Source organism: Gopherus flavomarginatus, chromosome 3 (genome assembly GCF_025201925.1).
Source record: "Gopherus flavomarginatus isolate rGopFla2 chromosome 3, rGopFla2.mat.asm, whole genome shotgun sequence".
NCBI lineage: Eukaryota > Metazoa > Chordata > Testudines > Testudinidae > Gopherus > Gopherus flavomarginatus.
The window spans coordinates 96,286,639-96,299,068 of record NC_066619.1 but is presented as its reverse complement, the minus strand read 5'-3'; the positions used below and the strand labels follow the sequence as shown (position 1 = coordinate 96,299,068).

At 38.3% G+C, this 12,430-nt stretch overlaps 1 protein-coding gene across 2 annotated transcripts in view; it reads right to left on the bottom strand.

Annotated features, from left to right (window-relative positions):
• Positions 1–12,430, bottom strand: part of PIP5K1B (phosphatidylinositol-4-phosphate 5-kinase type 1 beta) — a 161,151-nt gene that overhangs the window by 86,214 nt on the left and 62,507 nt on the right. For both annotated transcript variants that reach the window (XM_050944288.1, XM_050944287.1), the window contains exon 4: positions 1,045–1,175. In XM_050944288.1, the coding sequence (XP_050800245.1) occupies positions 1,045–1,175 (131 nt within the window). The remainder of the gene's footprint in view (positions 1–1,044; positions 1,176–12,430) is intronic.

Genomic DNA, 12,430 nt, shown 5'->3' with positions numbered 1-12,430 from the left:
CTCCCAGTGACTACAGTGGGAGCTGTTGGGTACTCAGCATTTCTGAGTATCAGGCAGGTACCTAAAAGTGAATTTAGGAACTCTTATTTTTTAAAATCTTGGTCTATATGTTCTTTATACTTTGCCACATGTGACAGTTTGGAAAAATATATAAGCCATTATGTAACAAGTTTTTTTTTTTTAAATTGTCGGTATCAGCTGTGATCTGGATTTCTCACATAAACAGGAGTACATTATTTCAATTATTATCCCTTAAATAAGGCCATAGCAATATCTGCAACTGCTATCTGCACAATAACTATGGTGTCCAGTCTGTGTACAAATGCTTAACGTTGGCACCAGTTATGGAGTTAGAGGTTGGTTGAAAGTTTCTACCTATGTTGCCCCCCATCACCATAGGACCCGACTAGCTCACATATTAGACCTCACAACACCTTGATAAGGTAGAGAAGCTGTATTAGGCTAATTTTACACATGTTGAGTTGAGGCACAAAGATATTAAGTGACTTGCCCAAGGTCACACAGGCAGTCTGTGGCAGTCTCAGAAATTTAACCCAGATCCTGAATTTCAGTCTAATATCTCAAACACAGGACTATCTGTTCTCACTAACCAGTGTGCACATGGTAATCCCTCCCATCATCCTTACACCACCATATTTGGAATTATGGATCTGGAAACATGGATGTTTCTGAATGAACTAAATGTTGGAGACAGTTGGCAGACTTAACTGTGTGCAAGGATTTGCTTCAGTTGTGGCTATGGCACAGGAAAAAGGTAGAGTCTAGTCTACTACATTAGTTTTCAAAGTATTTTGAACGCCAAACTTCCAGTTGAAATAGTTCATATTCATTTCTTTTTTATTATTAAAATATCCTCTCATAAAACCACTGAACTTCTCTTACATTAAGAACTTACTATGATCCCATTTGTTTCAGGATAATTCTCTTTTCAAAATAATCCTTATAGTTAGCACATCTAGTAAATGAAGACATGCTGTTAATTTTTTGTTTGAAAAGTCTTACATTAGATAGGATTGTCCTTACCTGGGTAGAAATACACTTTCCACTACATAGAAGTCTTGCATAAGTACATCTCTGTCTGGCTTCGAGGTGAGGTTACCTACTGTGTATCCTATTCCCAGCTGAATAGTTCCTTTAATAGCAGATGATGCGGTCTGCAAAAGAAAAGCAGCATTAGAATGTCAGTTTACTATATCTGGATTCCTGCTCTTTATCATGAGCATTCTTTGAACAAAGCATTTTATTTTAATTAAATCTTTCTTTGGGGTTGGTACCTGGTCAGCTTTACTTTTGGGGGTTGGAAAGCAGATGAGATTCACCTCTAACTGGAGTTAACTGCTACTCGGAAAAAAAAAGATTTAAAGAGATACTGTGATGTAGCTGAGGCCTCAAATCTAAAACACATCTTATAAAATGTGCATAAGCTGCGATTTTCAAAAATGTCTCAGGGATTTGGACATGGGAACTGTCCTAATTCCTATAGGAACTGGGCATCCAAATCACTTCAAGAATTCTGAAATACCACTCAATCTTACAGGACATACCCTCCCAAATTCTGACGGCCAAACTCTTATGCAAAGCTACTACTGACACTGATATTTTAGCTTCAAAATATAGAGATTCTAGCTTAACTATAATTATTTTATTATATATTGGCGAGATTAACAGCAGCAGCAAAAGCGTCAGTTTAACACTGGTGATCAAGAGTGGTATTCAGTTCCAATTCTGTTATACAGACTATCATAACTGCTAGCAAAAGAATATCAGAATCAACACCATTTTGATAGTTTTAACTATCCAGTTATGAAAGCCTTACACTTAACACTTCATAAGATGCTTAGCCTTTCTATAATGGTAATCACCACCAGAAGCCCCAATCAGGACTGGGCCCTCTAGTGCTATTTACAGTACATACACACAACACACAGGGCTCAACTTTGCCATCCTTACATTGAATAACCTGCAGGTTTTGCCATTTACTTACATGGGAGCAGGTAATGGCCTTTACACAGTAATGGCAGTCCTGACTGTGGAGTAAGGGTGGTAGAAATTGGGGTCAGAGTGAGAGTCCCTGCCCTGCATAGCTTCTCAAAAGAAGTGGGACAGGTGAGTGTAACAGGACGAAAGATGGGGACAAGAACACAAGGTTACACAGACCCCAGCTATGTGCATGACTTTCAGGTTTCAATTTTTTTTTTTAAAACAAAAAAGAAGATAATGACAGTGAAAGACAGCTGAGCAAAATTTCTAATTCTCACTGCAGATAAAAGCATCTGAACCAGCACAATTTAATTGAACTAACTGGGAATTACAGTAGGAAGGCTCCAGTATCAGATACTAGATGAGTGTTTCTCAAACTGGAGCCACCGCTTGTGTAGCTGATCCAGGCCAACGGGGGCTGCTAGAAGCGCATGGGCCAAGGGATGTACTGGCCACCACTTCCAGTGGCTCCCATTGGCCTGGAGCAGCAAAACACGGCCAGTGGGACCTGTGATCGGCCGGACCTGCGGACGGGGCAGGTAGACAAACCGGCCCGGCCCGCCAGGGACTTTCCCTACCAAGCAGCAGCCCCAGTTTGAGAAACATTGTACTAGATGTTTAGTTCTCAGAAGTGCATGTGCTATGGTCAATGTTAATTTTCAAATGTGAAATGATGTAGCGATGTGTACTTATTTTAAATAATTAACACTACACACCAGGCAGACCTTGCACTTGCATAACAATTCATAACAGGTCATTTGGTGGAACAAAACAACAGAGTCCTTCTTAAAGTGTTACTTCTACTATAAAAAGTTTTGGCTTGTGGGTTGTTAAGAAGATTCCCATTTCTCTTTCCCTGAAATGCCTTGATTCATGAATGATTAATGCCCTGCATAAGCACTAATTATGTCGCTTCATTTAAGATGGTATTCATGCAGACAGATTCTTGGTACACAACTGGACATCCATCTAGTACACGGCTGGAAAGAGGGATGGAGACTGAAAATATGGCAAATAATGAGGAACTGCAACTTATTGACAGAGGATTACAGACAAGTCAGGTGGAAAAGCAACAGGGAACCTAAGAGCACATTAACCTTGCCATCACAGTTGGGCAGAAACATGAGCTGTTCCTGAAGGTTTCTCCAAGTGGGCACAAGTTACCATGTATAGCCTTGTAGGGCAGAAGATCTTAAGCTTTTTTCATACTGTGGACTACATCTTAACAGAAAGATTATTTTCTAGATCACCTCCACTTCCATTCATGATTGCCATCAGGAGCGGAGTTGGTCAGTACAATCAATCACTATCCCCTTCGCAATCACAGCAATTGTTTACATAGAGAAGTAATGCTGGGAAAGTATTTATTGGGTTTTTGGTTTATTTTAATACAATTTATAGCAGCAGGAAGCAAAGAGGAGAGCCAGCACCATGTTCCCAGCCAGCATTCCCTGGACCACTGGCGGTTCACAGACAGTAGAGCCACTGGCATACTCTTTACTCCAAACTCCTAAAGCATGGTGGTCCAAGCATGCCCTTAAATGAGAGTCATTCCAGTATTTAGATTGCATCAGATGACAAAATAACGTGTATTTTAAAAAAAATGTTGGAGTCTTTGACTACAGGAAAACATTTGTTCCAGTTTAAAATATTTCATTTTCTTCCAGGGTGGATAAAAATTAATGATAAAAAATGATTTAAAATTGGATTTTTTTTGATAAAATATTTTTGAGGAAAATCCTATCTCAAGATAGTTTTAATTAAGATACATTTTAGCTCCAAGGTATTTCATCATGGAATATGAATTATAAATTTTAATTCTATCATACAAGATAATATATTCAAGTAAAGTTTAAGAAAAGTTTTGTAAATGAGTTCCAAAAGTTCGTGGATTAGGGACCCAATATTATGGGGTTCCAGAGGCTTCTGTATAGATTATTTACGTTAAATCTTTCTATCAACCCAATGGGACTCAGTGCTCAGTCTAGAAGATACCATCAAAGATGCTTAGTTTTGCAGTTCTCAACTGTAAATTTATGTCTCCAGAGATAACATGCTTGTTAACAGCAAAAATGTAAATAAATAAATAAAGGTGAGCAATAACAGACCTTAACCCTATTGTCCCTTTGCAAATTTATGTACACAGAGTCAATCCCTTATCTCTCTCTATAAGTGCAAAGTTTCAAAACGTTCAATGAACAGAAGACTGTTGGAGGCGGAATAGATGTGACAAGGAGAAGAAGTCTGGAGATAAATGTGAGAAGGGAGGGACAGGCAGTAGAAACAAAAGTGAAACTGTTTGAGCAACATATTCCAGAAATGTTGAGGTCTTTCTGAGTGTAGCCTTCATTGATTTGAGATCTACCATACCATTCTCTCACTAGAAGGGAAAACCTATAATGGCAGCAGGCCATAAAAGAGACCCAGTTTGAAAATATTTTAATGAAGTTCCTCTATGCGTGGGTAAGACAGGCATGCATGCACAATGCAAACAGTGCAACAAAGAAATGCAGGGCTTGGTTGCCAGAATGAAACAACATCATGAGAAGTATCCTTCTCAGGAGGAAGCTGTGCTGAAGATGATGAAAGGAATATGTCCGAACATGCAGGATCTTCAGGCTGGTAAACTTTTTTATTACATACTTCTTTCTTAAGGACTGCCTGTCTTCCTTCTGGACTAGTCTTGAATTCTCATGTTTGAGCAAAAAATATAGTTGTTACTCTATGGTACTATCATTTTAGATGCAGTTGTGATAAAAAATAAATAGCTCAAATAGGCAAATCTTCCTCTCATAATTTCACCTTTAAAGTAGTACTGAGTGTCAGTGAATGCAATGAGTAATACTAAATGAGCAATATGGTAATAATATTTAAGTAACTGCATTGCCTTATTTTGTTTAGGAGAATCCACCCTCAACATACAGGATTCTGAAGACTATCCACCTCAAGATCACGATCAATTTTCTATAGTTTCAGAGTTATCTGCCAATCATAGTGTTTCAGTCACATCATGTATGTTACATACAGTATATCACCTGTAGCAAAAAGAAAAAAATCTCCATAATCCAGAAACAACTGTAGATAAGTTTGTGATAAGAACCAGCAGAATAAAAAAAAAAAAAAAAAAAAAAAAAAAAAAAGAGGTAATTGACGAAAAAATGTCCGGTTTGTTTATGCAACAAACTCTCCTTTCCGTACGATTGAGAACCCACGCTTCATTAACATGATTCAGTCATTAAGACCAGGATACAGTCCATCCAACCAAGCAGACGTCACAGGCAAATTTATGGATAAAGCGTATGAACGAGAAATTGAGCAGTGAGCAAAAGGTTTAGAGGGTAAAATTGTTAACCTGAGTCTTGATGGATGGAGCAATATCCAAAACAATTCTGTTGTATGTGCTTGTGACACAAGAGAAGAAGGGAATGTCTTCCTTACAGAAACAATTGATACATCAGGAAATGCACACACAGCAGAATGCTTACAAGTAGTAGCAGTAAAAGCTATAACAAACTGTGAAAAAAAAAATTCAAATGTCTAATATGCAGCTTGGTCACAGACAATGCTGCAAATGTATCCAAGATGAGAAGAAATTTAGGAGAGAGTAAAAAGAGTCCCAAGCTAACAACATATAGTTGCAGTTCCCTTTTGATGCACCCTCCTAGCCAAAGATTTAAGTGTTCCAGAAATAAAGGCTAATCTTGTTGAAATTGCAAAATAGTTCTGTAACAACCACTTTGCAGCAGCTGCTCTGAAAAAAGTGAGAGGAACCAAACTAACTCTCTCACAAGACGTGCGATGGAACTCAGTAGTGGACTGTTTTGAGCACTACATCAAGAACTGGCCTAATCTGATGACAATTTGTGAACAAAATCATGAAAAAATAGACGGCACTGTCACAGCCAAAGTTCTAAACATTGGGCTTAAGAGAAATGTTGAACACACGTGGAGTACCCTGAAGCCTATTTCTGTAGCCTTGAACAAAATGCAGGGAAATAGCTGTTTTATTTCTGATGCTGTTTAAATTTGGAAGGAACTAAGTGGGATCTTAAAAGAAAAATATGCAATGACAGAGTTAAAGTACAAGTATTAAAAAAACAAATGGGACAAGCACCATCTCCAGCTCATTTTCCTGCAAATATTCTCAGAGTCCAACCTTAACTGCTGAAGAAGAGGAGTTGGCTATGACATGGACATCCAGCAATCATCCCTTCATAATGTCAACTATAATAAACTTCAGAGCTAAGGCTGAACCATTCAAGAAATATATGTTTGCTGATGTTTTAAAGAAAGTCACACCAGTGAACTGGTGGAAGTCACTTAAGCACTTGGATTCAGAGACTGTTGAAATGGTAATCTCACTTTTAACAGCAGTAGCTTCTTCTGCCAGTGTAGAAAGAATACTTTCTTCCTTTGGACTAATTCATTCCAAACTGAGAAATCGTTTGGGACCTGAAAAAGCAGGAAAGCTGGTTTTTCTTTTTCAGGTTATGAACAAACAGGAAAATGAAGTGAAGATGACTGAGTTAGCAGAAGCCAATATTTTAAGTTTCTCATGTTGACCTGGCTGACAGAGTCGATTTAATTTTTTTTTAATATTTAATTTAACTATTTTAGTTAAAACAATTTTAACAAAAACAAACCTGATTTTAAAAAACCTGAATGTTTAATTAAATTTTAAAAATTCATATGCTTGTTTTGTTAAAATATTATGTTTGCTGTTGAAGAAAAAAATCCAGAATACATAATACTGTTGTTTTAGTTAAATAAAACAATTTAAATGCCTGTCTGGTGATGTTCTCCTCCTAATACAGGATGGGCAAGAAAATCCTCCAAATGTTAATGAGTAACCTGTTGAACTGGAGATCTTTATGAAGTCATTGGGAGGTGAACTATCTGCTTCGATTACCTTTGGTAAATGAAATAACAAAACAATTATTCATTTTCTGATATAGCTGCAAAACTAATCTGAAAAGTTTTCAAAATAAGTCGCTTTAAAAATGTATAGTGTGTGCCTTCTAAAAATGAAACCTACATCTATCCCCGATTGTGAAGAATATGTATTAAGGTTATAACAACCAATAAGAATGCACTTTTATGTAGAAATCCATGATTAAATTGAGTATTCCTGACTAGTGATTTAAATCAAATCCACCGTTTTGTTCTTAACAGTGCAATCTGGGGTGGGGGAAGCACAAGGGAAGATGACAAACTTAGGCCATTTTACAGCTGGTCCCTGAGCCTTAAGGGAAGCATTTCTCTTAGGCTACGCCTACACTACGGACCTTACAGCAGCACAGCTGCAGTGGTACAAGGTCTCCTGTGTAGCTGGTCTATACCAGTGGAAGAGTTCTCTCCGGCTAGCATAATTAAGACACCACCAATGAGCAGCAGTAGCTGTGTGTTTTTTTTCCCACACCCCGGACTGACAAAAGCTTTGTCGACAAAAGTGCTAGTGCAGAAAGCCTTAGCTCCCCCATCTTACTACTGCAACAATATATTTATTGGACATTAAAATTCCTTACAGTCTGTGGGAAAATTCCACTCCTCACTTGCATTTTCACTACACTCATGGTTCCCTTTTATAGTATTCCAGGTCAGCAATACAGTACAAGATCAAGTTTCAAACCATGTCTGGTATATTTTTAAATTCCCTTTCAAGACTCCAGTGCAGTAGAGTTGGCAATAAAGTTCAGGGACCTTCAGTAAGAGGAGTTCTCTCCTTTTAGAGGCTGAAATTGATTTTTTTTCATTTTAGCCTCATGTGAAGGTTCATAAGATATCCTTTAGCCCCTCCATCAAGCATAACTGCACAATGATTCCAAGATCACATAACTGGGAATCAGCATATTTTAGAGTACTAGTAACAGCAGCATGAGAACAATCAGCACGATTAACACGGATATGTATGTTTAATTAACCTTATGCTATGAAACCAGTTGGCTTCTTGTCTCATGTTCGACACTAAGACATAAGTTTTGTGTCTGTTATTGAAAATGGTTGTAGAGCCCACCATAATACTCAACTCATTTTCCTCTGCACATATCTGAATCACATTTACATGAACTGTTGGCCACTCCCACTGAGACTCATGCATGCTAATATTTCTGAACATTGTGTTGCTACATACTGTCCAACCCATACTTCTGCCCAGTTGCATAATTAAAATGTTGTTAAATAGCACCATCTGGGCCAAAATCTGCTCTCAGCTATGCATACACAACTCCTGTGACTTCAGTTGGATTGCATATCATGCCATTGCACAGAAAGCAGATTTTTGGCCCCAATGTTTAATGCTTGATCAACCACTCATCCGGCCTTTTAGAAATAAAGTGATCTGATCAACAGAAATTTAAAATATTTTTTTTTGCAATAAAAAGGAAAAGGACTGCTCTGAACCTCGAGGAAGGCAATGTACTTTAGAAAAAATAATATATAATAGATATAAATTTGTGTCTCCATGTTTACAAATAAAAATATATTACAGATAAAACTTCTAAGGAGATTTGGAGCTTTTCTAGATGAAATATAAAATGTACAAATATACTTAAAATACAGGTGCTTTTCCTACATTAATTAAATTGAAGATAGTTACCACATACAAGGCCAGTGCAACCCATTAGGCGACTTAGGCAGTTGCCTAGGGCACTAACATTTGGGGGGCAATGACCATGGCAGCCGGATCTTCGGCCGCCCTGATCGTTGGCAGTATTTCAGGGGTGGGACCTTAAACAGCCTCTGTCAGGGGTGGTATTTTGGGGGCGGGACTTTTTGCCGCCTAGGGCGACAAAAAAGCTGGCGGCGCTCCTGGGCCCTTCTATACTTTACATAGAGTGGCACAGTTAAAAGAGTTCTCTTATCTTGTTTACTGGTAGTTAAGATATTACTAGATCTGGTAGAATTGTACTGGTAAAAAGGTGTGAATCTTTTTTTAAATGGCACCTACTGTATGGTACAGGAGAAAAACCACAATGCCAAGAGCCCCTCCTCTTTCAAACTCTAGTACAGTCTCTGCAAATGAGAAGACCAACTCTGGAATTTTTGAAGTTGTTTCAGTTTGAGGCTTTTGCAAAGAAAATAAATAAATGGGACAGATGTTCCCCTTCCCTGCTGCAGTACAAAGAGGAGAAAGGGGTCAGAAAAAAAGCCTAGAAGTCAGCAGAAGGAGCAGAACAGAAGTGGCATGCCTCTTCCCCAGTATTCAGAGGCAGAGCGGGTGTTTGTGTAAAGCCAGGAAACAGACTCACAGCATGCTTTAAAAAAAAAAAAAACTAGGGGAAGGGGAAGATAGCATCCAACTATTCAGAAAACTGACTCCCTCACTAGGACCCTGAGTAAACACTCCCTTAAGTGCTTGCTGAAATTAAGCACATGCACAATTCCCAGTGACTTCAACGGGACTTAAAACACATACTCAACTTCACACACATGCTTAAATGCTTTGTTGATCAGGGCCTAAGATTTTAACTGTGTGTGAAAGAGGTATAAACATGCAGCAGTAGTGAGGATACAAATGACAGCAGAGCTCAGGAGCCAGCATGCTGTCAGGATAAAAGAGAGACCTTTAGCCCAGCTAGAGGGAATTCTGCTTCACTGTTTGATTGGAGATTTATGTGGTTAGGATCCGCATTCTACATTGCCACTGGAGATCCTGACAACTTCATCTATGAAACCTCCACCCTCACACAGTTAAGGTGCTATGAAAATGTTGTAGTGCTCTACATGCAAGTTTTCCCCTACTACTGGTTATTTTGTGAAAGGTGCTGATGTGGGCCTAAATAATTGTAGAAAAGAACCTTCTCACCTCCCCACTCTCCAAAAGGTTTATTCTAAGCTGCAAGTTGATTTTAAATATATCTTATTAAAGTATTTTGAGACACACACACAGAATGGGACCAGTTCAGTGTGGGGACAAAGTTGCCTTCTATGGAGGCCTGCAGCATTCCACGGTCATGCTGAGGGGATTCCAGGAGGAATTGTGTCTTTTGAGGTAAAAATTCCTCCCAGAGAGAGAATCCAGAGTTTATGAGGCTCCACCGTGCCCCCACTATGGCACCAGACTTCTGCACTGAGCATAGGACTGTGCCTAACTAAGTCTTTTAGAAGATCAATGTGTTCAGTTTGTAGATTAGCAAATTGTGAAAACAGTAATATTAGAGGATGCTACTGTGAAGTCATTTTTCTCAAGTTTTAAGTTTTATCACTGCAAACTGTGATCCACCTAAATCTCTTTGACTGGAATCAACAAGTTATAAAGTTTAATGTCACCCTTCCCTGGCGTCCCCACACACAAATTTGAAACGGAACTCCTTCCTTCACCTCCAGCCACTAGCACCTTCCAGTAAATAACCAAGGCTTCCATTTTTCAGGGTTCACTATAATTTCATTTTGGAGGCGTTATTTTTTTCAGCAATACGAGTTTTATGCAGATGTCCAAAAAATACAACCCACCAATGTTTTTCTCTTTATATATAATGTATATTGTAATCTGTTCCTAAGTCCTCTACTGTACTTGAACATGATAGTGTTTCACTACGTTAAAGCGCTCTAGGGAACCTTTGTGCACACCAAAAGGACCAATTCATGCACAACACATTAATGTACTTTAGAAATCACAACCCTATAATCCTCATAATTGCTCCATGTAGACAAGCCTTTTATACACGTATCCATTACATTTGTTTTTCCAGTGTTTTGTGAACACACACACACACAAAATGTATGTATGGAGTTGGTTGGTTTGTTTATTGGCTAACATTTGAAATCAGAAGCCCTCAAATAACTTGGTTTTCATCCTAGGATGTACTTGTATCCCTCTTTTTTTTGGTACATATATTGATTTTAAATTTTAAAAAAAGTATGCAGTCTTCTTTATAAATGCTTACATTGAAAGGTTTGTGTAGGAGAAACCTGTTACTTGGATACTAAAAAGAGCAACAAGCCCTGAGAAAAGGCTATAGAATAATGCCACAATATCATACAGGTACTCAGTCAGCTTTGTACCTATAGTTACTTTCTCCCTAGTGAAAATATTCTCAGACTTGGTATATTACTACCACAACACACAGTAAATAGACTTCTGTCTACCTCACCGTGAGCTGAAATCCTGTAACTAGTTGACATGCAAGCAGTTTCTGAATAATACAATAAACAAGACCTTAAATCCTTTCAAATGGGGTATTAAGTCACCACATGATCCTGTGAATGTAATAACTAAGATTTTAATATTATGCTGGCTACAGACACAGAGTTTTCTATTTAAGCTGGATCTGTGGAACTCACCACTATATATTTATGCTGCCTAATATTTTATATAGAGGAAATTATTAAATGGTTTCATTTCAACAAGTTTTGTTAGTGACCTCGTGAGTTGGCTGCAAGGTTACAGAAAAGATGGCCTTCATAAAAAAAGAAAAAATTGTGGTTGACATAAATGTAGATTCTATAGTTATCGGAGAAGGCATTACTTGTTGCTAAATTATTTCCATAAGAATTTGAAGGCTGTTACCTGCTGCCATGTAAGTTAATGGAAAAAACTCCCATTGATGATATGGTGAAAGATTGGCCCTGAGCACAAGACACTATAGAATAAAATATTTCAGATAACTATGAAGATAAATCATTTAAAATAGTAATAGTCCCAGATCTGGACTGAAGGCACATCAAAAGGCCACATGCTCCCCTTAATATGTGAAGGGGACATTGACACAGCAGAAGTTCTGCACAAAGACTAAAGGGACAACTGAAGGAGGAGAGATGAGTACGGCATTGGGAATAGACTCAATTTCATTTTATTTAGATTACCTATAGACAATCTGTTTTATTCAACAGAGTTATACATGTTAATAGGATATCACCATAAGAAAATAAGTGATATATAGGATAGAAGCATTATAGAAGATGCTGAATTCAATCTTTTTTTCCCTCTTTTTTTAAAAAGTAAAGAGTTCAATAGCTTAAATAAGCCCCAAGATCCGAACTAATCTCTTAGCGGGTTGCTCCCCTCCTTCTACACTCTGTGTCATAACCTTAGTCCCAGATTTGGACCTTAACGTCCAAAATATGGGGGTTAGCATGAAAACCTCCAAGCTTAGCTACTAGCTTGGACCTGGTACTTGCTGCCACCACCCAAAAAATTAGAGTGTTTTGGGGCACTCTGGTCCCCCTGAAAAACCTTCCCTGGGGACCCCAAGACCCAAATCCCTTGAGTCTCAAAACAGAGGGAAATAATCCTTTTTCCCTTCCCCCCTCTCTGTTCCCAGTCCTGGAAACAAAAGTACTTTCCTATTCCCCCAGAGGGAATGCAAAATCAGGCTAGCAATCCAACACACAGATCTCCCCTTGATTTCTTCCTCCCACCAATTCCCTGGTGAGTACAGACTCAATTTCCCTGAAGTAAAGAAAAACTCCAACAGGTCTTAAAAGAAAG